Genomic DNA, 27,775 nt, shown 5'->3' on the forward strand with positions numbered 1-27,775 from the left:
ACGGCCAGAGGTGGTTGTTCTGGGTACTGATTTCTCAGGATCTATGCATCCAAATTGCGTGAAAATATAATCACATGTCAGTTCTAGTATAATGTATTTGTCCAACGAATACCCGTTTATCATCTGGATTTCTTCTTGGTGTAGCAATTTTAATGGCCAGTAGTGTATGTGGCTCCTGTGCAATAGCTTCTGTGGCAAAGAAGGCACGGAAGAATCAACCTTCTTAATGCAAAACGTTATTTGATGATTAATGGGGAACGTATAGTCTTATATAACAAAAACTAAGATGCGAGTTGATAAATTTTGCCAAGGGGTGTAGATTATAATGTTGAAAACTAAGAGGCTATATACCAACTGTAACCTTATTGGTTCAAATGGCTCTGAGCACTATCGGACTCAACTTCTGAGGTCATCAGTCTCCTAGAACTTAGAACTACTTAAACCTAACTAACATTAGGACATTACACACATCCATGCCTGAGGCAGGATTCGAACCTGCGACCGTAGCGGTCGCGCGGTTCCAGACTGTAGCGCCTAGAATCGCTCGGGTACACTGGCCGGCTGTAACCTTATTCCTCAGAAGTAAACATGTTACACCAATCTGCTGATGCAGTTAGGACTCCACCATGACTCACAAGAAAGCTTAAGAATCCTGGTGTTTAAATGAATCACAGTGTGCTGGACTAGCCAACTTATTATGGAAGTAGATACAGGTTTTCCGATAAGCCCACTCCTCTAGACAACATTCCACTCGTTTTGTTCTTAACGCATCAGAGTCTTTTAGGTTCCCAATATTTGTGCATTGGTGTATTCTCCAGCAAGCAGAAATTCGACCAAAATGACTTCTTCGCTCCCAAAATACCGAGGCCATGATTTTCAGCCCGAAAATGTAGTTTTGAATTTTTTGCTAAATGAACTGGTGTTACGCCACTGACAGCTGTCGTTTTGTACCTGGCGTGTAATGAGTTACCTACGCTTAGTATCCTGTCACAAGAGAGCTTTCCAATTCATGTCGCACAAAGAACACTCGGACGCTACTTACCCGAGTGTACTTGTGCTGCTCTGCAACTGTTTTTAGGACCTATCTTGCGCGCATTTTGTGGTGTCCGAACGTCTGTCTTAGGAGCCCTGGAGGCTTGTGAGAGCGTCGCAAATAAATTCGTCCACTATCTATCTGTGGTCGTGACTAACCGATTCCTGTTTTATACCAATTCGTCTGTCAAAATGGCAGGTCTTCCACTCCTGTTCATGAACATTTGGCTGGAACCGTTTAGAAACCTGTTCCTTAAAATTATGCTGGAATTACAATTTCCTGCTCATTCTTTCGTGAAAAAAATATAGAGAAGAATGCCGATGCACCACAGACAATGACACGTTTTCTTGACGTTACCTTAGAATTTGGTAATCATATGAACCTTCTGAATATTTTGTAGTAAATAAGCGTAACTCATTACTAACCTCGTACTTTAATGCTATTATGGACAAAAACAAACCCAACTGTTTTCCATTCTCTTTGGTTTATTCTTTGACAGAATTAGCGGACATGCTTCAGTCTAGAAGTTCTGGATGGTTTCTTTTGGTAGGATGTAGAAATCACCTTAGGTCTTGCATTTTCTTGTAATTTACTTGCACATTGATTGCTTACTTAATACAGTGCTGGAAAGAAAATTTTGTTACAGCCCATATATTTTGTAGATGGGAGTTTATCTTATTTAACTAACTCAACAGCTGCATAACAAACAAAAAAAATCCACAGTATATGGGGTTTCTGTGCATCATGAGCGGACTGTGTGTTTAGAGTACAAAAAGCTGTAACCCAATTGTCAAAAATGGACGTGCGGTTTCTCAGTAATCCCATTCATTTGTTCTGCCTACACTAAACTACGCCACTTAAACACACTTCGTTTGTTGGTAACAGCCTCGCCATAAACAGACTATTCGCGAAAGAAAGTTCGCTGTTTGACCTTTACAAAGCAGGGAGCAAATCACAGCACATGGCTCTCTCAGCGGGATTTCTTACCGTCATCTTTCACACAACTGGACGCTACCTTGCTTTTACACACTACTGTGTTCCTGCAATGTGTACTATGGTCATGGGATCCCTCTACTACGAAGTGTTGCAAGTCCTAGAAACCATAGCCCATAAGCAGGCTTACCAACCGACCGTATGTAATGAATTAAAAATAGTCTAACCTCACCTATGTTTTCGTAAAGCATTATAATTTTTTGACTTATACTATATCAGGGCAGCGTAAGAACTCCGTTGCTTAACTTACCGAACCTGACGCCACGCATTCGCAGACGAACAACAAAATGTTAGTACTCCATAAGTAATTACTGAAATTTCAGAACTCTATGCACGGAAGACTACTCCCATATTCTGTCAACATAATCAACACAGCATATTACTAAAGGAAGAGAAGTCCACATTTTCATCTATATTCCGCCGAGGGCACTATTGTTCATCGTATCTGAGTGAACTCCTATATAGTTTTGATGAATAGAAGGATGGAATTTAAAGGCCTCGCTATCCTTTTTCTAACAAGGTTTTCCGTGACTGATCGCGCATATGAGGCAAAAAAAAATGTTAGTCCTAGCACAGTTCATTCGAAATCCTATCACGTGCGGAAGTATTTATATCTCTTCATCTAAGATTTCATCACGTGCTTGATGCTGATTGCAGTAACTTAGCATTAAGGTGGAGGGCTAAAGTTTTCTTAAAACAGGCCAAAGTTAGATACATTTTTCACCTGTGACGGAAAAATTTAAAAGTTTAAATAACAGTTTCAAAGTGACAAGCGCGAGAGGCTAGATGGATTCACATTGCCTTGTTTGGTTAATTGTTTTACACATGCGTCTTTACAGAAGCCACATTTAAGTCCGTTTGTATACTTGCAGGACGCAACATAACTGTTTAAGCGGATTTATGCTTCTTAAATCTCATCACATGCGCTATTTGACATGATTTATAAAACCATTTTTATGAATCACATACTGATAGGTCACTTCCAAAGGTGGCCAGTGTTTCTTAAATGAGTAAACTATCTGTATCAGACTGCTATCTGCTCACGGAAAATGACCGTGCCAGATCACTGGATCTTCCGATACACTAAATCTATTGGTATGTGTTTATCTCAGCACCTGATAAGACAAATCGTGAGAGCTCGTATACTCTCTTGCACTTTCAGAACTGACTTACTTTACGTTTTCATTAACTTGATGCATTGTTACGTATCTACGAACACTACAGCATTGATAATTTCCAGTTCAAGTTCTTGACTGATTCATCAAGTTTCGAAGTCGAATTATCTATGAGTGATTTTTACATTTCGTCTGCGTGAATTAGAACAGGATTGATTTTCTGAAGGCCATTATAAAGGAATTCTGTGCAGGCACGTTTCGTGCAACAGATTTTTAAGTGCCAAATTTTAACCCGAAGAAAATGGTCTTTACGGAGAAGTCACCAAGGTTCTATACGCGTAGCTCTTCCAAGGATTTCAGGTGGTAGATCCTGTTTCATTTTTGTTTTCAAAATTAAGGTAGTAATGAAAGACCTGACTGCAGTATTTTTCTGGAACAGTGAAACAGTTCCATGCAAATTATTTCCCCTTCGCATCCAAACATGCCGTAAGTAGGTATTTTAGTGGAGCTCCTCTGCTCACGCCAAGTACATCCCAAATGAAATTACCGACTTCCAGGAGTTAAGGGTCCGCTCCTCGTGGTCTCGCGGTAGCGTTCTCGCTTCCCGAGCACGGGGTCCCGGGTTCGATTCCCGGCGGGGCCAGGGATTTTTCCTGCCTCGAGATGACTGGGTGTTGTGTTGTCATCATCATCATCATCATCATCATCATCATTCATCCCCATTACGGTCGGAGGAAGGCAACGGCAAACCACCTCCATCACGACCTTGCCTAGTAAGGCGGTGCGGGTCTCCCGCATCGTTCCCCTACGCTCTGTAAAGAATTATGAGACTTCATCTCATCTCTCAGGAGTTAAGGCACTAATGTGTCGATTATCTCGGCATTTTTTTTTTTTTTTTTTTTTAGACGTAAATTAGGGAGTGTGCCAGGCCATGACATCTTTTATCGCTTATCGATAGCGTTCGTAATAACCACTTTTGTTATCCACGCACGCACCATTCTCTTTTACATCGATGATGTAATGCCGTCAGCTTTAGGCTGTATTCCCACAAAAGGGAACAAGATACTGTGATACCTAAGTTAAAATGAAGGAGCATGTGTATCGATAGCTGGATGATTAATGCTATCATTCACCTTAATCAAGAAATCGGGATTCGAGTACCGGTCTAAAAGATTTTCGTTTGTCACTATATCCCACACCAATGCCATGGTAAGGTACTTGTGCGCTAATTTATTTAGAGAGTAACTTCGAATGGCCGTTAGTTGTTACTGTATGTTTCTGTAAACGGGGCATCAAAAGAACTTTTCGCAAATTGCTTAGCTTGTCATCTACTTGGGACAATTGTTAGCGTTTTTCTAGAATACGCCACTAGTATACTGCGCGAATACCCTATTCCTCGTTCCATTTTCCGAGAACACAAGAACGTATTTACGCAAGTGAAAATTTGTCAGTTCATTTCAATGTGTGTTCCGTATCTTGCAGTGATGACTATTTCGTGTGTGATGTCCTGTACGAAGATCAATCTTAAACTGTTCAAAACGGGCCCAAAGCTTAAGTATCATGTATTGTTAACATGAACTAATTTTAATGATAAGAATAAAGGAACTTGAGAGGCTTGCGAAGTTTCTAGGGACTAATCCATTACAACCACTTTGATCATTTACCTTTAATTCTTGAGTAACTTAAGCTATTTGTGTTATACGGGTGCTTCTGATTAAAATTCACGTTTAATCTTTTATTGTAAGATTTTTGAAATAGGTACACAGAGCAGCATAGGCTTTGATTATTTTACAATACAATAAGTTGTAATTTGCAGTAATTTGAGAAAATTACTCTCCCTGTCCGTAGACAGTCTTATTTCAGTACCAGTAGTTACACAGGTATCTATGGTAATAACGGTTCACATTCAGTGTTAGCTGTGGTCTCAGCAGGTGCTGCTTCTGTGGTGTTCTTTGTGAACAAGCACCTGGACATGACGCCAGCTGCAATGCCTCCGACAAGTGGCCCCACCCAGTAGATCTAGAAAAAGTAAAAATCTACAGCAATATTTTAACGAGACTGATGTGGAAACTTTTGTTCAGATGTTTACATTTTGTCAGACACTAATGCTTAGTTATTACGAATAAAATTGAAATTTTTAGAATATGCTACATTTGTGCAAATTAATGTACAACAGCAATTTTCTTTTACAGAGAACGGACAAACTAAACAGACAGCAAATGCACAGCTGGAACTAAGTCCTCCGTTAGCAGCACGGAGTCCTCTCACCGCCACGTTTGTGGTTTAAATGCTGTGCTTCTTTCACTTTTCGAACGTAGAGAAATGTTTGGGAGACCACTGCAGGTGACTTACTGCATGATACTGATACAACGATGATACATTCCTTATGGGAGTAAGTTCTGTTTCTCCCAAGATATTTCTTGTTTCTGCCTAGGGAACTTCAGCTGTTTACATCTCTATTAGGCATTTTAGATGACGCTGTATTTGAAATTGGTGACTCACGGTAGCGTTCGGGACGTGTTTATTCGAAATAAGCTGATATTTATCCGGAGTTCAGTTGTCATTCGACCCTAGGAAACAAGCACTTGTCACTAATGTATGGCAAACATTTGAGTGTGAAAAAATGGTATTGTGCCGCTCTTAAGCTACTTTGTGTGTTTCTGGGTTTAGTAACCACGCCTAGCTACAAGCTTTTTCTGGAAGCAGTGGAGACTTCAGCGTTGTTCATATGATACAATAAATCTTAATTAACCAGTAGCAAATGGTGCATTTCTAGCAGCGAGGACAGAATTTTACTCCATCAGTGTCAATGGATGACACGTTCAGAGACTTTTTTTTTTGGTTGGGTTTAAGGGCACTCAACTGCTGAAGTCATTAGCGCCCAGTCACTGTTGTTAGAGCACATGGAATCTGATAAAACTCAAGGGGATTTGGGGGGGGGGGGGGGACACCAGAAGGACCTGACAATGTCTTTGGACAAGCCAGTTCAAGTTATAAAACGCAGAATACGAGCAACTGCTCTAGCGTCATCAGCTAAAACATCCGGTAAAGTAGATGGCAGGGACAGGACAACACGAAATTGACTAAAACGGGGACACGACAATAAAACATGGCGCACTGTTAATGGCTGACCACAAGGGCACTGCGGGGCTGGGTCACCGGAGAGCAGGTAGCGGTGGCTAAACCGGCAATGCCCAATCCGCAACCTGGTCAGAAGGACCTCCTCGCGCCGAGATGGTCGGGAGGATGTTGTCCAAGCAGTTGGGAGCGGTTTTACTGCCCGGAGCTTGTTTCCTTGGAGGGATGACCAAGCATCCCACCACAACGACACAAGCCTCTTACATACATCCCCACGAACGTCAGATGACGGGACACAATGGGAGGCTGGCCGAGGCAGGAGGACTGCAGCCTTGGCTGCAGCATCCGCAGCCTCATTCCCAGGCACTCCTACATGTCCGGGAACCCACAGAAAGCTGACAGGAGAACCATTATCAGCGAAAGAATGGAGGGACTGCTGTATCCGTTGAATCAAGGGATGGACCGGATAGGGAGCTCCAAGGCTCTGAAGAGCACTGAGAGCGTCAGGGCAGAGTACATACGATGAATGAGGGTGGCGGCGGGCATACTGAATGGCCTGATGGAGAGCAAAAAGCTCGGCCGTAAAGCTGGAACATTGGTCGAGGAGCCGGTATTTAAAGGTGGCGGCCCCGACGACAAAGGCACAGCTAACACCATCGTCAGTTTTGGAGCCACCGGTGTAAATAAAGGTGTGACCAGCAAGTCGAGCGCGGAGTTCGACAAACCGTGAGCAATACACTGTAGCCCGAGTACCCTCCTTCGGGAGTGAGCTGAGGTCGAGATAAATATGAACCGGAGCCTGGAGCCAAGGTGGTGTTGGGCTCTCACCCTCTCTGAAGGTGGTAGGGAGGGCAAAATCCAATTGTCGAAGCAGGCGACGGAAGCGGACTCCGGGGGGCAGCAGGGCAGACACATACAACCCGTACTGACGGTCGAGAGAATCGGCGAAGAAGGACTGGTAAGAGGGGTGGTCGGGCATTGACAACAGCCGGCAGGCATACCGACACAGCAGTACGTCGCGCCGGTAGGTCAATGGTAACTCGGCAGCTTCAGCATAAAGACTCTCGACAGGACTAGTGTAGAAGGCTCCGGTCGCAAGACGTATCACCCGACGGTGGATGGAGTTGAGCCGGCTTAAGAGGGATGGCCGAGCGGACGAGTAGACGAAGCTCCCATAATCCAGCTTCGATTGGACTATGGACCGATACAAGCGAAGCAGGACAGTGCGATCCGCTCCCCAAGATGAACCGCTAAGGACTCTGAGGACATTAAGGGAACGTGTACAATGGGCCGCCAAATATGAGACATGTGGAGACCAACACAGTTTCCTGTCCAACGTGAGCCCTAGCAACTTAGTTGTGTCCACGAATGGGAGAACAACGGGACCGAGATGTAAGGATGGCGGAAGGAACGCTTTATATCGCCAAAAGTTGACACAAACCGTCTTCTCTTCAGAGAACCGGAAGCCATTTGCCACGCTCCATGAGTAGAGGCTGTCTAGACAACGCTGAAGGCAGCGCTCCAGGAGGTATGTTCTCTGGGCACTGCAGTAGATCGCGAAGTCATCGACCAAGAGAGAGCCTGAGACGTTAGGTGGAATGCAATCCATAATTGGATTGATCGCGATGGCAAAAAGGGCTACACTCAAAACGGAGCCCTGAGGCACTCTGTTCTCCTGGAGGAAGACGTCGGACAATACGGAACCCACACATACCCTGAACTTTCGATCCATTAAAAAGGAATCAATAAATGGGGCAGGCGACCGCGTAGGCCCCACCTGTGCATAGTGCGGAGGATACCTCCTCTCCAACAGGTATCATAAGCCTTCTCCAAGTCGAAGAACACGGCTACCGTTAGGCGCCTTCGCAAAAAGTTGTTCATGATGAATGTTGACAAGGTCACAAGGTGGTCAACAGCGGAGCGGCGGCGGCGACGAAAGCCGCATTGGAAATTAGTAAGTAGCCGTGGAGATTCAAGAATCTCGACTAACCGAGCATTAACCATGCGCCCCATCACCTTACAGACACAGCTTCTAAGAGAAATGGGGCGGTAACTAGAAGGAAGGTGTCTATCCTTCCCGGGTTTGGGTATAGGAACAACAACGGCGTCACGCCAACGCCAGGGGAGTTGACCTTCGGTCCAGACGCGATTGTAGGTACGAAGAAGGAAGCTTTTGCCTGCCGGAGAAAGGTGGGCCAGCATCTGAACGTGAATGGCATCTGGCCCCGGAGCAGAGGACCGGGACAGTGCAAGCGCACGTTCGAGTTCCTGCATAGTAAAGGGGCATTAGAAGTTTCCAGATTCAGCGAGTGGAAGGAAGGTCGCCGAGCCTCTTCTGCCACTTTCCTGGGAAGGAAGGCAGGATGGTAATGGGCGGAGCTTGAAACCTCCGCGAAAAAGCGGCCGAAGGCGTTGGAGACAGCCACAGGATCAACAAGGACCTCATTACCTGAGGTCAGGCCAAGTACCGAGGAGTGGGCCTTAATGCCCGACAGCTGGCGCAGGCTACCCCAAACGACGGAAGAGGGAGTGAAACTGTTAGAGGAGCTGGTGAAAGAGGCCCAACGAGCTTTTTTGCTGTCTTTGATGACTCTACGGCATTGCGCTCGGAGTTGTTTGTATTCAATACAATTCGCCAACGTAGGATGGCGGCGAAAGGTGCGTAAAGCACGTCGTCGAGCACGGATAGCGTCCCTACAAGCCTTGTTCCACCAGGGGACGGAAACGCGACGTGAAGAAGAAGTAGTAGTACGAGGAATGGAACGTTCGGCAGCATTGATGATAACAGCCGTGAGGTATTCGACCTGACTGTCACAACTGGGAAAATCGTGGTCTGGAAAGGTCGCCAAGGAGGAGTGACATCCCTAGTCAGCTTTTGGTATGTTCCAGCTCGAAGGACGTGGGGATGGGGTGTGGTGCAGGAGACGAACGACACAGGGAAAGTGGTCGCTCGAATAGGTGTCAGAAAGGACATACCACTCGAACCGACGGGCGAGAGTGGTAGAACAGATCGAGAGGTCCAAGTGGGAGTAGGTATGAGTAGAGTCCGAGAGGAAAGTCGGGGCGCCGGTATTGAGGCAGACAAGATTGAGATGGTTGAAGACATCCGCCAAGAGTGAGCCTCTTTGACGGGATGCAGGAGAGCCCCAAAGGGGATGATGGGCATTGAAGTTGCCAAACAACAAAAACGGCAGGGGAAGCTGAACGATCAGGTGCATCATGTCAGCCCGACTAACAGCAGATGATGGAGTGTAGATGGTACGAACTTAAAAAGTAGAAGCTGAAAGAGTAATGCGGACAGCTATTGCTTGGAGTGGGGTGGTCAATGGGATGGGACGGTAATAGACATCGTCCCGAACGAGCAACATGACCCCACCATGAGCTGGGATACCGTCCACAGGGGTGAGGTCATACCGCTCCGAGGTATAGTGGGTAAAGGCAATACCGTCAGTCGGGCGCAACTTGGTTTCCTGGAGACCAAGGACGAGCGGACAGTGCAGGCGGAGGAGCAGTTGTAATTTCTCCCGATTAGATCGAATACCTCTCATGTTCCAATGAAACAACGCCATCGCTAGTCAAAAAGTTTGGGGAACGAGACGGGGGAAGAGCTGGTCACCTCGACGGCCGCGGAGGGCCAGGTTTCAAGGGAACAACGCTACAACCGGTGGGAGGTGGATCCTGTTCCATCGACTCGTCGCCAGCTGCGGCCGCTGTCCCTGGTTGTGTAGGAGGGGCAGCATCATTTGCCGACGAAAGTCCAGCTGAGCGCCTGGCAGCAGAGTGTCCCAGCGAAACTGAGGACGGCCGGGAGCAGCGACTCACGGATGGAGCATCAGACGAAACGCACCGTGTGCAGAGGGGGATAGAGACTTCTTCTTGGAGGCCTTCTTGGAAGGCCGAGGAGGCACAGGGATGGTGGGCTGGACCCGAAAAAGGTCCTCACGCGCGGGGTGCGTTTTGGAACGCCGGACCTCGGAAGCTGGGGTCCGGAACGTTTCCCCGATGGACGCCTGAGAAGAGGATCGCTTTTCAGGTGGCGTGGGGGGGGGAGGAGGAGGAGGAGGAGGAGGAGGAGGAGGAGGAGGAGGAGGAGGAGGAGGAGGAGGAGGAAGGGTGGCCCCTGGGGCAGAGGGGGTGGGGGCCACGGGGGAGGACGATTTGGAAGGGAGGGATGTGGGAGGTGGAGGCAGAGCCCCCTGATGGGCGGAGGAGGCGGAGGGGGGACAGGATAGGGGTGAGGATACCGCGGAAGGAGTGGACACAACTGAGGCAAACGAAGTGGTCAATGGCACGGGATGGAGGCGGTCATACTTCTTCCTGGCCTCAGAATAAGAGAGCCAATCCAAAGTTTTGATTTCTTGTATCTTCTTCTCCTTCTGATATGCGGGGCAGTCTGAGAATCTAGGCGAGTGGACGCCAGGACAATGCACCGAGGTGGTGGGGTGCATGTATGTTCCTCACGAAGAGGACGTCCACAATCGCCACGAAGGGGCTCAGCCTCACACCGTGACGACATGTGCCCAAAGCGCAAACACCTAAAACTGCAAATAGGAGGCGGGACGTAAGGTCGCACGTCACACCGGTAGCACATCACCTTTACCTTCTCCGGGAGAACGTCCCCCTCGAAGGCGAGGATAAAGGCCCCGGTGTCGATGCAACGGTCTTTGGGGCCGCGCTGGACTCGCCAGACGAAATGCACGCCTCGGCGCTCCAGGTTGGCCCTGAGCTCATCAGATTGTAGCAGGAGGTCACTATGAAAAATAACCTCCTGCGTCCTATTTAGTGCCAGATGTGGGACAATGGATACTGGGATGTCTCCTAGGCGGTCGCACGCCTGGAGCGCCGCCGACTGTGTGGCGGAGGTGGTCTTGATAAGAACAGACCCTGAACGCATCTTGCTGAGAGCCTCGATTTCCCCGAAGATGTCCTCAATGTGCTGAACAAAGAACATGGGCTTGGAGGTGGCGAATGTCCCCCCATCGGTTCGAGAACAGACCAAATAGCAGGGTAAGTACTTCGCCCCAAGTCGGCGGGCCTGTCCCTCCTCCCATGGCGTGGCGAAGGGGGAAAGGGCAGGAGAACTAGAACTAGAAACGGTACCTTTTCTTTTGAAAGACTCGGCCGCAGAGCGACCTGATACGTGTAGACGTTTCATCTGCGAAACGTCCGCCCCGATACCACCCACTCCGACCAGGGGCTCTCCCCACGGGCGCCACCCAGCCACAGCAAGGGCCACCTGGCAGGATGACCATTGCCGGGAGTCCTGATGCCCCAAGGAGACTGGCATCTATTCCTTGGCCAACGTGGGGAGGGTGCAGCTCAGGTATCGGCAGTACGATCCCCATGTTGTCAGGGGGCTACAACCTAGAGGGTACATGATGACCCCACCACAACGGGCTGGCTACCGTGCTGGATTTCTGGTGCCATGGAAAGTCCATCATGATCGCTGGTGCAGATGGAGCTGCACTATGGGCGTAACTTGGACAACCCATCAGGCGTTTAGGCCCAATTTGAGGAATAGTGGGTATGGTTACAACGCCGGTGCAATGCTGAGTGCCAAGGTCTTAGTGCACTTAGGACCAGTGGTACACCATGTAAGGTGTCCTTCCCCCAAAGGCTCGTACTTCTGTAGAATTTTGAAAAATGGAGGTCAAACCCCAAGGGGGACCATCACATGGAAGGCCGAAACAGTTTAAACTCGTTTTAGTCGCCTCGTACGACAGGCAGGAATACCTCGGGCCTATTCTTACCCCAGACCCGCAGGGGGGACGGTCAGAGACTGCGCTTATATAACTTGAAATTTTGGAAGAACCTCCAAACAGCAAGCTATTACCTACTTGTTTCGGAGGTCTGAATCACATTCGTAACTAAAAGCAGAAGCAGGAGCTCCGCCTAGGTTCCTAATCCGATGACCACCACCACCACCACCACCACCACCACCACCACCACCACCACCACCGTTTTAGGGCGCACAACAACGAGGTTATCAGCGCCCGTTCCCAAAAGTTCAATTCAGAGCCGAATTAGGAGAGAATTTGTATTGTTCAAATTGCAAGATTGGACACAGCACATCAAAATAGGGAGATAAAACTAAAAATAAAATAGCAGTACAAACAGGTAAAAATAATTAACGGTTGCTGAGTGACCACTTACAAATAATGGGTGACCAAACCACTGGACAGCACATTAAGACTTCAATCCCAATATTTTGGGAAGAAGGCCAGACATCACACAAAAACGTAAAACTCTAGCGACACTCGCCTCATTCTTGGTTAAAAGAGAGGGTAGGTCTGGTGGGAAACTGAAATCTTCCCTCAAACCCGCATATAAAACACACTCAGTTAAAATATGTCGTACCGACAGCTGTGTCCCACATGTCTGACACGTTGGTGGCTCCTCACGACGTAACAGAAAACCATGTGTCAAAGGACAATGTCCTATTTAAAGCCGTGTAAGGGCTACTTCCTCAGCGCGTCGTTGTCGGAAGGCGGTGAGCCACAGTCGGACAGAATCATTCACCGCTCGCAACTTATTATCCCTCACGTCCAGCCACTGAGCCTCCCACCAACGCATGACCTTCCGAGTCACGAAAGACTTAATGGCCTGCAGGGGGACGGAACAGCGAGCAGGAGGTGGGATGGAGCAAGCCTCCTTGGCAGCCGCATCTGCAAGTTCATTTCCAGGAATCCCTATGTGCCCTGGAACCCAGCAGAAAATCACATCCTTACCCTGCCGTTGCAAGGGCAGGAGTGCGTCCTGCACCTCTTGCACCATCCGATCTGCTGCGTAGATCTGTTCAAGAGCGTGTAGAGCACTTTGGGAATCGGAGCAGATGAATTTCGTGCCACGATGTCGGCGCATATGCTCTAATGCTTGCAGAATTAGAAAGTTCTGCATACTAAACTGAGAACTGCTCTGGGAGCCCTATCCGATGGACAGTATCAGGAAACACAGCAGAGCAGCCCATAAAATCCCACTGTTTAGACCCATCCGTGTAAACAGTAATAAAATCGGAATGGCGTTCTAAAATCTCAGTAAGTTTGATTTTAAAAAGGTGGTCCGGGGTACAATACTTCCTGTAAGCAGCCAGATCAAGAAGTGATCTTGGCCTTTGTAGTCGCCAGGGAGATCCCCTACTCCATCCCTGGTGGAGGACCTTAATGCCCTCCAGGTGTACTGACTGGAGACTCCTTTGCACGGATGCCAAACGGCTTTGTTGCCGCCGGACGGTGGCGGAAGAGACGTGCCAGTGCCGGCCGGGAAAAAGTGTCGGACGTCAATGAAAGAGGAGTGGACTTGGCCCTGTACGCGTGCCGTACCACGAGGAGAAGACGCCGAATGGACAGCGGAGGCTCACCCGCCTCGACACACAGACTAGCAACTGGACTCGTGCGATAAGCCCCCGTTGGAAGCCTAATACCCTCATGGTGAATCACATCCAACATTTTGAGGTAGGAAGGTCTTCCAGAGCCATAAGCTTGACATCCGTATTCCAGTCGAGGCCACACAAAGGCATTATAAAGTTGGAGCAGACGTGCCCTGTCAGCGCCCCAGGATCTATGACTGACGCATTTAAGGACGTTTAAAGCTTTGAAACAGCGGACTTTTAGATCCTTTAAGTGTGGCAAACATGTGAGCTTCTCGTCAAAAATAGGCCCGATATATTCCACTTTTTCCATAAAGGGGAGAACAGTGTCTCCTAGTTTTAGAACAGGGAGATTAAAAAGAGAACGGGGACGGTTTACATCTACACAAACGGTCTTCTCCAAAGAGAATTTAAAGCCCGTGGTCTTAGACCATTCCTCCAATCGCACGAGTGTCAGCTGTAATTGGCGTGTAGCAGCTGTGAGGGAGGAAGACGCACAGAAAATGGAGAAATCGTCCACAAACAAGGAGCACTACACGGGTCGTCGTACAGTGGACGCAATACTATTGATGGCAATTGCGAAAGCTGTCACACAGGACATTTCCTTGAGGGACACCGTTCTCCTGCTTAAAACGGTCAGACAGGACATTCCCAACCTTATACTTAAAATACCTGTCCGACAGAAAGGATCTGATGAGTGTGGGTAAACGCCCACGGAAACCCCACTCATAAAGCTGGCGCAAAATGGTATGCCTCCAGGTAGTATCGTACGCCTTCTCCAGGTCGAAGAAAACCCCGATAAGGTGTTGCTTACGTAGAAAAGCATCCTGTATCACTGTTTCGAGTAGGATCAGGTTATCTAGGGTGGAATGATACCTCCTGAACCCACACTGGCAGCGGGTAAGTAAGGATCTGGATCCGAGAACCCACACCAGGCGCCTATTGACCATACGCTCAAATGTCTTTCGGACGCAGCTCGTGAGACTAATGCTACGGTAGCTACTGGGTTCGGTCCGATCCTTCCCTGGTTTTAAAAGGGGAATTAAAATCGATTCTTTCCACGAACTAGGGAAGTCGCCTGTCTTCCAAATTTCATTAAAAAGTTGAAGGACTTCCTTTGACCGCAGATCCAGCTGCTGCAGCATGCTATACGATATCAGGTCTGGACCAGGTGCGGTATCCCGAGATACGGACAGTGCAGAGTGCAACTCCCACAAAGAGAAAGGCTAGTTGTATTCCTCAGCGTTCTTTGAACGGAAATCAAAACCAGCCCTCTCCTGTGTACCCCGATAGCGCAGAAATTCTGGGTCCTGGCTAGAATCGGCCGTAATAGTTTGAAAAGATTCTTCCAACGCCCGGGCGATGTCTCTTGGAGATGTTAGGAGACACCCCCGCTCACGTATAGCTGCTATTGGCGGTCGAGAGTATCGCCTTGAGATCCTCCTAATGGCTTCCCATACTTTGCTTGAAGATGTGGACCTATTGATGGAGTTCAGGAACTCGCGCCAAGACCTCCGTTTACTCTCCCTAACGATTTTTCTCGCCCGCGCCCGTGCTATTCGGAAAGTTGTCAGACGCGCAGCCGTGGGGCACCGACGGAATCTTCTCAAAGCCGCCTGTCTGTCTGATGGCGGTACGACAGTCGTCATTCCACCAAGGGACAGGCTGCCTCACAGGTGTTCCCGTTGACTTTGGTATGGATAAATCAGCGGTATGGTGCATCACCGCCGTAATGTGATCCACCCAATCCTGGACGCCTTCACACCGTTCAAAAACAGCCAACTGCCGGTAGAGCGTCCAGTTTCCCTTCCGGAACAACCATTTCGGCGGCTGTGCGACACGACCCATTTCAACTGGCAGATGGAGCCAGATAGGATAATGGTCGCTGCCATGAAGGTCGTCGTCGACGACCCACTGAGCAATATCCGCAAGCACAGGCGAACAAATAGAGAGGTCTATGGCAGAAGACGAACCTGAAGCGGTGCTAAAATGCGTGGCCTGACCTGTGTTCAGCAGTATGATGTCGGAAGTCCTGAGCAACTACTCGATCATCTGGCCTCTGGGGCAGGTTTTGTTGGAACCCCATAATGCATTATGAGCATTAAAGTCTCCTAAAATGAGAAAGGGACGGGGTAGCTGATCAATGAGCCGTGCGAGGGCTTCACTGTCAATGAGCTCAGCGGGCGGTAAATACAAGGAGCACACTGTGACATTAACCTGGGCCAGGATCCGAGCTGCAACCGCTTGTAGTGTTGTGGTTAAGGTCACAGGTGGGGAGTGGAATGTGTCCTTAATGAACACTGCCACCCCACCCTGAGCCCTATTACCAGTCAGGTCGCCTTTCCTGTACATGTGATATCCCTTAAGTACAGGCGTGTCAGTCTCTTTAAAATGTGTCTCTTGCAAAGAGATGCAAAAGGGGTTTTCCTGTACTAACAGCCGCAATTCTGCAAAGCGAGGTCTGACTCCATTCAGATTCCACTGAAGTATGGGAGCCATATCAGCGTTTCGGTTTAGATTTCCCCCTGTCTTTGCGCTGCGCTGGTGAGGCACTTGTAGAGTGCGTGGCAGCAGAGGGGCTGCCAGGTTCTGGGGAAGAGGTATCAAAATCCATGACGATTTCCTCCTCATCAGTCAGGGATGCCATGACGACATCCGATGGTGCCTTTGGCAGGTTTGACGTCAAACGCCGTGCCCCTTTCCCTGGTCCCGTTTTCTTTGTGGAAGTCGGGGATTGGGGAAGTGGAGAGGCCCTCTGTTTCTGGAGGGCCTTCGAAGGCTTCACTGTAGCTTTCTCTGCAATAGCGGTTGGTGCAGGTGGAGCAGCCTGAATAGCTAGATCGTTATTGGGAGTGCTCTGGCAGGTACAAACGCAGGTACAGGTATTGTTGGAGGATATTGCTACGCTGGACATGGTCTGCGTCGAAGCGTCTACTTGCGACGCACGGTTGTGCACCAAGGAGGCACAGGATGTGGCAAAGACAGGGGGTTTTGTAGCCCTATACTCTTTTTTGGCTTCCATATAAGGTAGCCTCTTTGTCACCTTGATCTCCTGAATTTTTCGTTCTTCCGCAAAGACGGGGCAGTCTCTGCTCCAGACGGGATGGCTCCCAGAGCAGTTGATACACAGCACCGGAGATGTGCAGTTGGTCCCAGCTTCATGAGCTGCCTTGCAACATACCGCAGGTTGGTTCACCCCCACAACTGATTGTCGTACGGCCAAATCGCTGACATTTGAAACAGCGCATAGGGTTAGGTATATAAGGCCGAACCTCAAGGTGGAGGAAACCAGCCAGAACTTATTCAGGTAAGACAGGCGAATTGAAAGTCACAATGAAGGTGGCAGATTTCTCAATAACTCCATTATTCCTACGTGTCCTTTGTTCCACGTCTACAATCCCCTGTGTTGCCCATTCTTGCTTCAGCTCGTCGACATCGATATCCATTAAATCACGGCAGGTGACAACGCCTTTACTGGAGTTGAGGGAATTGTGCAACTCGACAGTAATATCATACTCGCCTAACTCGGTTGACTTTCGAAGCAGCTCCACTTGCTTTGCCCTAGTAGTCTCAACTAACAGGGTAGCATTCCTCAGGCGTTTGATAGATTTCAGTGTACCTGCGAGTCGTCCTAAACCTTTATGTATGTAGAAAGTAGACCCTTTTCTCAAATGAGCCCTCCGTCCTCTTAATCACGATGAAAACATTGTTATTTACGACTCCATAAGCCCTGTTACTCTTTTCCATCTGCATATCTGGAGGACTAGCCTCCCTCATGCGCTTGACTGATTGCGAAGTTGGTGAAGGGAACTACGTGGTTGCCATGTGCGTCCCACGAGCAGCTAGGGAACGAAACGTCAGCCCAGACAGAGCCCCGCATGCCTGGGTAAGCCTTATACAACTGAGGTGCGGCAGGTTCCTCAGAGGTCGCCCGCTAGCGACTGTTCCACCTCAACAGCCATGCATCTTATCAGCGCGCAGCACACATTAAGATTGAAGGGTTTTTTATAGAGGTATGTACCATCCACGCGATCCAGGCAATCAAGCCAAGATCCCCGGTCCCTGCGGCACACAACGTTCCACCGTTGCGCCACACGGTGGTCGCTGAAGCATGCCCAGAGCTTACGGTATCAGAGGACTGGCGGCGCACACCAGTCCACAGTTCGGGGACCCCGGGTTCGCCAAGCCCGTACCCAGCAAATAAATGCTGAGTCCCCTGAGGGGTCCTAATCCGATCTGAAGGGGCTCACAGGGGAGGGGGGAGAGACATTTCGTTCTGTTGCGCGCGCGCGGTGTGCGTGTGCGTGTGCGTGTGTGTGTGTTCCTACTAACAGAACCAATTATTAGCGTTTTGTCCACTTCGTGACACTGGACCGAATTGTGGATGTGTCGCGTGGCTCAAGTGGCATACACGAACATAGTTTGCAGTTAATGATGTCATTTTAAGACAGTGAAATGTAATCAATGGAGTCCCAAGATGAAGTTCGTATAAGTCGACGTGTAAAGTGTTAAAGCGCCTTTTTTTTATCTGGCAGTCGTTATGTATTAACTGGGAGTGGCATCTCTGGACAGTTAAACTACGTTAACGTCAGTTCCTTACTGGCTTCATTGCTGCCCGATGACCACGGCTCTACGACTTCAGTGCTGCTGTCTGCGCAGAAGCCATGTTTCTAATATTATGTATTTCATTCATGGCGGTGTATTTGACTAGGTACCTCGAGTGTGTTACATTCGCGGAACAAATGGGATGTTTAACAAATTATCTGTTTTGATAGATGTAAGGTTACGGTGATCAAAATCCTTGTTTTCACTCACATCACAAAAGCTGAACTAAAGGTATCGGTATTTCCAGCTGGGTAACTCCAAGGTTGAAAACAAGTTAAAGTTTCACTAATTATAAAACCAATACTGCACTAGGTACGGTCAGCAGCATACAACCGTTAATGAAACTTCATATAGCAAAATAAAGCATTGTTTACGATGTGGTTTTAGCACTATTCGCTCTGTCTGGTCAATGTTTTAGTCACTACTAAATTCTTATTTGCAAGTGGTAAAGTGGTAAGAGTGAATACGTACCCAATGATTGTCCCACTGCCACTTCAGCATAGCAGGCCCAAGCGAACGCGCCGGGTTCATGCCTGCGCCAGTGTATTGCATCTGTGAACAGTATTCGTTTACTAAAATATATTGTTAGCATCTTAATACTTGACTGCGTAATACATTTGTCAAGTTTATTTAACTACAAGGATCGTTCCTGGTGCTGCAGTTACAACAGTAGGAGCTTTGGTACAGCCAGATAAAGTGACAATGACAACATTTTATTTTCTAGCATGAAGGAGAGAAGTGCTGTTAAAAAGCAGTCTGAATTTGTGTCTCCAGGAAACATTTCGACTGCGTTAACACCTAAAACGCATGCATTTTATGTACGATGGCGTTTCTCATTTCTCTGGACATATCGAAACCTATATATGGAAGGAAAGCAAATTTTAAGCTAAAGAATAACTTTCAGATTCTTGAAAATAAGAATCGGACTGCATGTCAATTTTAGAGTTATTTCGAGAAATTCATCCATGCATCGCGTTTGTTGAAATGCAAACTTTCTCATTTAAGTTTAGCCGATTTTTTAATATTTCTGTATGCCTCGATTACACCAGTTCTTTGTCAGATTTTGATAGATTGGGGGGGGGGGGGAGTGGGAGAAGTACACGGTGAGGTCATCAGGCCCTCGATTCAAATGTTATACATTGAAGAGAGGTTCCACTAGAAGACAGGTGACACCATAAAACCAGGAAGTTTAAACACACAAGGTATGAAAGGATAGCGCAAATCTAAAAACAGAGAGGTAAAAGAGCTGTCTTTGCCGGGGGGAGTGGTTATGGTCCCAGACCAAGCGAACATTGAGAGCCCCAACCAGAACCACCCCGTCCCTACTCCAGAAGCAACGTAAAATCTCTATGGACGGCTCAAGACTGGACTCCATCCGAAAGGAGCGTAAGGAGGAGCGCCAAATTGCAATAGACTCCTTAATTGTGCGGAGATCATTACTGTGAGCAGTAGTGGACCAGATGTCATTCCACTTTTGGCAAAGATTTGAAGTAGACCCGCATATTCGCAGCTGAAATCATGACATGGAGTGAGGTTTAAGTATTTTTCTAGCCAAACTGTCAGCCAGTTCATTCTCTGGGATATCCACCCGACTTGGGACTGAGACAACTGAGCATGCAGTACAGGTATCTATAAAGAAAGTCATAGATACACAATAGTGGAGGGCTCTGAATAGATCTAGTTCTGTGAACACACGAACTGATCCGGCAAAAAATTGTGTTGTAAGTAAGTGGAAGACGCGCACATTCCAGTGAGTGGAAATTTAATGCGTCTCACTTCCCTTTCAGGACCTCCAACTAACAATCCCATCCATGGGCAAATAATTATCAGGTGGGAGACGTTCAATGTTTGCAAGAGCATGGTACATTGCATGGTCAGGGAATCGTCTAATGGCGATTGCTTAAGAAACAAGGGGTTGGCTCCATCATGTTTGTAGAGGGGGAATCCCCACTTATTGAAGGAGACAATGGAAGTAGTGCGAAAGGCACCAGTAGCCAGATGCACCCCACAATGGTGTACAGAGTCTAGTATTTGCGGAGTGGAAGGAACAGCTCAGGTGCAATCCTGACTACCACAATCTAGTCTAGGCAAGACCATACCACGGTAAAGATGGAGAAGAGTGACAGTCTGCACCGAAGATGTGTGGTCCAGGAAGCAGAGAGCATTAAAAGCTCCTGGATGCTTGTGGTCTTCAGGTGGCGAATATGGGGCGGACTCGCCAGCTCTCAAAAGTAAGGTCCAAGAAATGGGACTGCTACAACATCGAGGAGGTGGTCGCCTAAATAAAGTTTTAGATCATGGAGTACTGTAGGTAGACAACAAAAATGCGTAACCAACATTTTGGAGGGAGAAAATTAAGCCACGGGAGACGCCCCAGAGGCCTGTTAGACGGCGCCTTGAGCCAGCACTCAGCAAATGCTACGAAGTGGAAGCTGCACCATATGCAACAATCATCTGTGTACAATGCTGGTGTAACCACAAGCCTAACAGGTTACAAGCCCGTTGATGGCTGTGAGGAGGAGTGTGACAACTAACAACCCTGGGGATACTGTTCTGAATCTGAGGGGTACTAAGTAAAGTGCAAACTAATCTTGAAGAGCCAGTGGGATAAAAGTTTTCGGAAGCCCCACTTATGGAGGTAACTCAAATGTTACAGCACCAAGCCACGTCGTATGCCTTAAGTAGGTGAAAGACCGCAACAAGGTGCCAGCAGTTAGTGTACGCCTGTCTGATTGCCATTTACAAGCGGAGAATATGGGCAGTTGGAGATCGTCCTTCCTGGAAGGCAACCTGATAGGACAAAAGGCCCAAAGATTCAAGTACCCAACATGATCTGAAACCAACCATCCTATACTCGTTTAAAGATTAGAGTCTTCAGGCTAATCGGGCGGTAACTTTAAAGATGTTCGGTACTTCCTGAGATTAAGGATAGGGATGACTACTGTCTCACCCCTGTGAAAGGGAAACACCTGTGAGCCAAATGCAGTTTAAGACCCTGAGGAGATGTTGCCTCTGAGTAACATCTAAGTGTTTCTTCTGGATGTGTGTAGAATCTGTGCCTGCAGCCTTCTCATGAAGAGGAAGAGCCTGCAATCCCATTCAGTATGGTGCCGATTGAAAGAGGAGGAGCCGGCCGAAGTGGCCGTGCGGTTAAAGGCGCTGCAGTCTGGAACCGCAAGACCGCTACGGTCGCAGGTTCGAATCCTGCCTCGGGCATGGATGTTTGTGATGTCCTTAGGTTAGTTAGGTTTAATTAGTTCTAAGTTCTAGGGGACTAATGACCTCAGCAGTTGAGTCCCATAGTGCTCAGAGCCATTTGAACCATTTTTTTGAAAGAGGAGGTCTGTGCAACTCGGCGTTTCTGCACGAGAGGTTATGGTATAGGAAGAGGACGCCGATGCTATCGCAAATTATGTCTTGATTTTCTAAGAGGACCTTTGAGATAAAGGCTTAACAGCCTAAGTTGGCTGTTCAGAAGGCTATGGTGGTTGGACAAAACCTGCTATGAAGAGGCATAGGTCATCAGAGGAAACAGTGTTCCCAGCCTTCCGGTCTGCTCTGCATAAGGTAATTATTAGCCTTAGCATAGCATGGAGATGCTTAAAAAGGAAGAAGGTTGGTATGTGAAGGGTAACGTTTAATCGTTGCAGCACTCGCCGGCTGTCCTGGACAGCCACTGCTACATTATTGATCCATAACGGTACCGGTCAACGACGAGGGGGACATATGGACAGGGGAACAGTTGTGCCTGCAACATGAATAGTGGCAGAGACTCTGCACGACTGCATCAATGCAGTTCGGGAGATGTGCAAGTGCACAGGATATTTGTAAGTAACAACTGGCTCTACGGAATGCTCAACGTGGGGGGCCTGTCTGCCTGGCGGCAGCAGAGGAACTACCGTATTACCACAAAGTTGTCACTGTCACCGAGATCATGGGATGATCTATGTAGGGAAGCCACGAGAGCAAGGGAGGAGATCGTGAGATGTACCAGGAAGGTACTATGACCAGCACTGAAATGGACAGGGGCGCCATGAGTTAGATTTCCCTCCTAAGTCTGTAGCAAGTAAGTCAATTGGAAGATCTCTACCCGTTTAAGTTGCTGATTGGGCGGTAGAAGCTTTGATTAGCAAGCAGCCCGACTGCGTCTTATTGAGCGATACCACCAAATTGGTCCTCTATTCTCCACAGGAAACAATGGCTTTGTGGCGGTGAATATGTTCCCATCCGTGGTAGTACAGACGAGGTAGTGGTGAAAGTGTTTCACCTGAAGACAGTGATTCTTGCTCACCTATAGTGTAGCCAAGGGAAGGGAAGGTTGCCAGATAAAAGAAAGCATTCAATCATCCTTCACTATTGGAAGATATGGCTGTTTGAGGACAGCCAGACTTTTGCAGTTTGATACGCTCCAAATGTCTAGTATCCGCTCTGATAACACCCATTCCGATCAGGGATTCTCCAATGGGCAACATCCAGCCACAGTTAGGTCCGGCACAGCAGCCATCGTCCCGAGTTCCAATGCAACAAAATAAGCAACCACTACCTGGCGTACATGGGGAAGGAAGAGCTCAGACATTGAAGTCTGATTCCTGCTAGGGGATTCAGCCAGATGGGTAAGTAACAGCCCCACCACACGTACTGGCTGTATGTGCAGTTGACTATCAGAGTCAAAGAAGGGCTATGGTGAGGAAGGAAATGGGGAGATAAATCCATGCAGTTGACCCTAGGGAGGGAGTTCTTCCCCAAATGGCTCACACTAAAGAAAAAATTTTGAAGTGGAGGTCAAACCTCAAGTGGGGACCTAAACGCCATGAAGGATGAAGAAACAGGCAGAACGAAATTTAAAGCAGTAAAGGGAACCAGCTGGATAGCCACGTAGCTATCTCAAAAAACTGGGAGGAGGGGGGGGGGGGAGGAAGGAGGGAACAACGGGGAAAGAGCGAGGATAGTTAAGGAGGGAAGGTGAACGAAGAGGAGTCAGGAGGAAGAATGGGCTGCAATAGCTTGGGGCCCTGTGAGCGCTACTCACGAACTCTCAAAGGAACTGAAACCTCAAGGGGGCCAGATTTTTATATCTGAAAATTATAAAAATCTTACGAATGATGGCTAAAACTTAACAGTAGGGAATGACCAGAAAGAACATGGGAATTTATCTCGCTCTCAACAGAACTTACAGAACTCCGTCATCCATGCCCTGTTTTCCCTAGCGTTGCTTAATGAAGTACACAGCTTTATTGTCGAGGATGCTAGATACCACGACGTAGTTTTAAGTATTATCAGCAAAATGTATTTTGGATGACTATCGTGTTTCAGATACGCTTTGTTTTTATGTTGCGTACCTGCAGCATTTCGAAGTAATTAAGTGTGCATGACTTAATGGCAAATACTAATTTAAGTTTCTTTTAATGTTGAGGTAAATTTCTGCTTGAAGTTTATTATGCTAGACAATACGTGGCGATGACGTTTTGCCGAACTCCGCTTTTGTTTAATTGCTATGCCACACATGCATTTGTGTGTAATCACAATGAGGTTAAACTATTTCCATTTACAGCTGTCACCAATGCGACAGTTAGACCTAGTTTTATCGACATCAACTTTTTGCTACGTAAGATAAAGGTAGTCCGTAGTGACTACTCGTGTCAACCTCTATTCGGCAAGTAAAATCGAAACTTAATGTGATATGAGTTAAGTTTACGTTAAGTTGGCTCTAAACAGATTGAAAGTGGATTAATAATAGTACTATGACTGCCCAATTGTTTACGCGACGGCAGGTGTCAGTCGTTTATGATGCTAGCACTATCCGACGTTTACTGAATGCTACGTAATGAGTACTAGGGAGCTAACTCATTGAAAGATTGGTGTTTCATTTCGTTCAGTTATGGGATCATCGATCACGGTATTTGACTAGCTTACTAGATTCTCACTGGAACAGCGCACTTCCAAACCAATTACTGAATGTTGAACGAAGATTTGTTCGCACAGCACAGCTTCGGCACTCTGCCGTTTTTAGTGATAACAGAAGAAAAGTTATTGGGTACACTGGTTGTGTACAGAATATCCAGGCTACGACTGGGCGGCCGGGTAGGCTGCGAATTTAGGGAAAATAGGAACGCGTAATTTACGCCAGAGTAACTTATTGCAAATGCTACACATGTGCAGAGGAGCAATTTCGGAAAACCTTAGTCTCTACATCGATCCAGTGCATGTCGATGCCTGTAAGAGCTGAGCGTCCTACCAGGTCAGCTGTCTGGTAAACTCGCCGATCTGATTTGATCGGTCGCCGCAACATTAGAGCCGACACTGCAGCAGCAACACTGGTCTTCTGGAGCGGGATCCCTCTCCGCTGGCCAATCTCTGAGAATGGATTCTAATTACTGAGACTGTTTAAGCACTTACACATCGTACAGCTGAATATTTCTGCTCCTCAATGAAAATTTTGCTGCAGGCATTAGCCATCTTATAGCGTATTGATGTATGTTGTTCGTCCAGCCAGACAGAACGTAACCACAGCTTGGTTTTTGAAATGGTTGAACTGTCCAGCGTATTGTAGCTTCCCTGTCACTCAAGATCGTTGCCCGAGAAATATGGACTGATATTTGTGTCCTAAGCAGTACACGCAGCCCATTTCCAATTTGTTACCACGTACTGGCAAACGCCCAAGAACATCGGTCCAAGTGTTACATTCAGCGACTGGGACCCAGTGAGCCGGAGCGTTGATGTTCTACCGTGACCACGTTGTAATGCAACGAGACCGCCTACATCTCACAGAAAAAACCTTCATAGCCGTTTTGTCCTGACTAAGCACAATGCGCCTGCACAGTATCAATTCCATTTAATATTTTGGGCCATTTAAACCTTTTAGATGAGCATATCCGTAAACTGAAGAAAATTTGGAAGGAAATGTAGATATTCAGCTCAGCACTACATTAATGCTCGAGATACACTTCAAGTGAACGTATTTAGTGTGTATTCTAATGTCTCAATGGGTAGAAATCTAAGTGTATGGAACTAGTCATTGCACACAACCTGTAGCACGGAAGTATTTTTTTATTATTTAACTCCAGAAATGCACCATTTTAGTTCATAGCAAGGTTTCGAGAATGAGGCATCTGTTTTGACAGTACTCATATGAACATTAATTTTATGTAGCACCAAACACGTGACAGTGTCGGTGTTATACAACTCAGTTAACTTCATTTCAGGCATTTCAGTAATATGGTCATACTTTGATCAAGTTTACTGGAAGTGATGGAGAGTAAATGACGTACAATCATGATCAGTAAATTACATTAATTGAGGCAGACGTTTAGTAAAGGTAATTTATAACTTTAGTTATTTAGATCTTAAGTGATCAGACTCACATTTCAACGTTTACTTCAGAACCCTTTGTCTTCTGACTCTTTTAATGTCTTTTGTACTGGAATAAGTGAATTTGTTGCGCTGATATCGCATGTACGACAGACTGCCCATAAGATTCCCAGGCTAATTAGTGGACCTGCCAGCACTAAGGCTGCTCCAGCAACAGGTGGCCACAGTTAGGAAAAGGTTGAGAAGCGCGTATCGGATTTGACTCTGAAGCCGCCATAGCCTCCGAACGAAATTGTCAGTCTAATTGTTAGACTTAGTTCAGAGGACCAGAGATGAAGTGTTCGACGACGCCGTTGTTCCAGAAAAATGGTATTCAGTACACTTTCATTGTAACAGGTAGGGTTTGCAGTAGCTAACCCCATGAACGGACACGATTGTAAGCATTAAATTTGGACTGCAGGAACTGATTTTTGTTACGCCATGGATCTTTTGAATCCGACGCGAAGGAATGGCGACTCCAATCTACCTGTCCAGTCACTGTTGGGTGTGTATTTGAAGGTGAGCAACTTTCTCATACAACAAGGTATCCACGTTCAAATTTGAACAGATACTGACTTCAGGAAAGCGATTATCTAAGTGGTTTATGAACCTATAATACAAGTTATTCAAGCAGTCAGAACAGTTAACTCATTTTATATCGCTTGATAAGTCAATTCTCATGCCTTACACAAAATTTGGTAGATAGCTACAAAAATCTGAAGTCACTGCCTTAACGCTGCTTATGTTACACATGCACGTGATGTAAGTGAAGGATAGATGGCAGCAGCACTTTTTTCATTTGCCGAGTTATCTTTACTTTCATCAATATGCCTTCCTGTATTTATAGAATTTTCTCTATTAAGTAAGGAGTTAACTGCGGGCTTCTTCGTGATTCTACAGTAACTGCATCAAGTTTGAGATAACCTTAGTAGTGTTATTTGACTAGTACTCAAGCACCTGGCTGTAACAGCAAATCGTGGAGACTGTTAGACGAAGTGCATAACTTTATGTCCACACTAAGTCTTCATATTTTGCGGAATGAACGCTCATTGAGAATGCCGAGTTCGGTGGAACCTGGCTAAAGGTAGGACAATTTTCGCTATAAACATAAAAGATTGTGCATTAAGGAAAGTACGAATTGAAGTGAATAGGAACTTATTTGTAAAGTTACAATTCCATCTTTAGTTTTAATATACACTACTCCAATATTAGTGTATGGATCCGGCCAGAATGTTCCTGCCATTGCAGCTATCGCTGTGTCTTCGGATAAATTAGTCTTACGTCTTCCACGAGACTGGGTATAGCGTCTCCTGCAGAGATTTCACTATCAGTTATTTCAGTTGTTTCAAATGGTTCAAATGGCTCTGAGCACTATGGGACTCAACTGCTGTGGTCATAAGTCCCCTAGAACTTAGAACTACTTAAACCTAACTAACCTAAGGACATCACATACATCCATGCCCGAGGCAGGATTCGAACCTGCGACCGTAGCGGTCGTGCGGTTCCGGACTGTAGCGCCTTTAACCGCTCGGCCACCCCGGCCGGCTCAATTGTTTCGCTGAGTTTCTTGCATTCGTTTCTTGTGGAGCTAAAGAGTCATTTCCTAGTGCGAGAGAACTAGTTTAAGTCCAGTAGAATTTCATTTTGCACTCGTTTTATGTAGTGCTTGCTCTGACTAGACACTGGTACTTCGTCCCGATACGGCTGACAAAACCTGAACGGCAACGAACGTTTTGGAACTGTTGACTAATTCTAGTTGAACTCTGCGCAATATGCCCCATTCGTTGAGTGGCGAGAAAATAGTCCTAAAATGAACCTGTATTGACTTTACTGTCTTGCGTTATTAGCGAGCGTCACGCATGGGTCAGTCTTCCCTCTGTTGAAAGAGAGTTAAGCAGGCGCATGCTATTTTACTTACCGCGAATAGGTGGCAGGCAGTTATGGATAGGCCTATGGCGAAGGGAGTACCACTCCTCGCCTCCGCGCTCTCCCCGAAGCAGGCGCCACACACCGTCATAACCAGCACGAAAGTTATTATCGCCTCCACGAAGACTGCCTGCGTCAGCGTAAGGCGTGGGCTCACCGCCGTTAAGCCCAAAGTGGATGCAGACTCTTCAGGTGTCAGTGCCTGAAACATTACGTATACCTTCTGCTAGCGTTTCCGATTACATTGAGGGCTTAATCTCTAGGCTTTTATGTAGGTTATACGCTTAATATTTTCTCTGCACTGAATGCGGC

At 47.1% G+C, this 27,775-nt stretch overlaps 1 protein-coding gene across 1 annotated transcript in view; it reads right to left on the minus strand.

The window, feature by feature from the left end:
• Positions 1-5,025: 5,025 nt before the first annotated feature.
• The window catches only part of LOC124722440 (aquaporin AQPAe.a-like), a 57,548-nt gene continuing 34,798 nt past the window's right edge, over positions 5,026-27,775 (minus strand). The window contains exons 4-6 of the mRNA XM_047247602.1: positions 27,456-27,665; positions 18,662-18,742; positions 5,026-5,160 (exon numbers count right to left, since the gene is read on the minus strand). Coding sequence (XP_047103558.1) covers positions 5,026-5,160; positions 18,662-18,742; positions 27,456-27,665 — 426 coding nt within the window. The remainder of the gene's footprint in view (positions 5,161-18,661; positions 18,743-27,455; positions 27,666-27,775) is intronic.

Source organism: Schistocerca piceifrons, chromosome X (assembly GCF_021461385.2).
Source record: "Schistocerca piceifrons isolate TAMUIC-IGC-003096 chromosome X, iqSchPice1.1, whole genome shotgun sequence".
NCBI classification, from domain to species: domain Eukaryota; kingdom Metazoa; phylum Arthropoda; class Insecta; order Orthoptera; family Acrididae; genus Schistocerca; species Schistocerca piceifrons.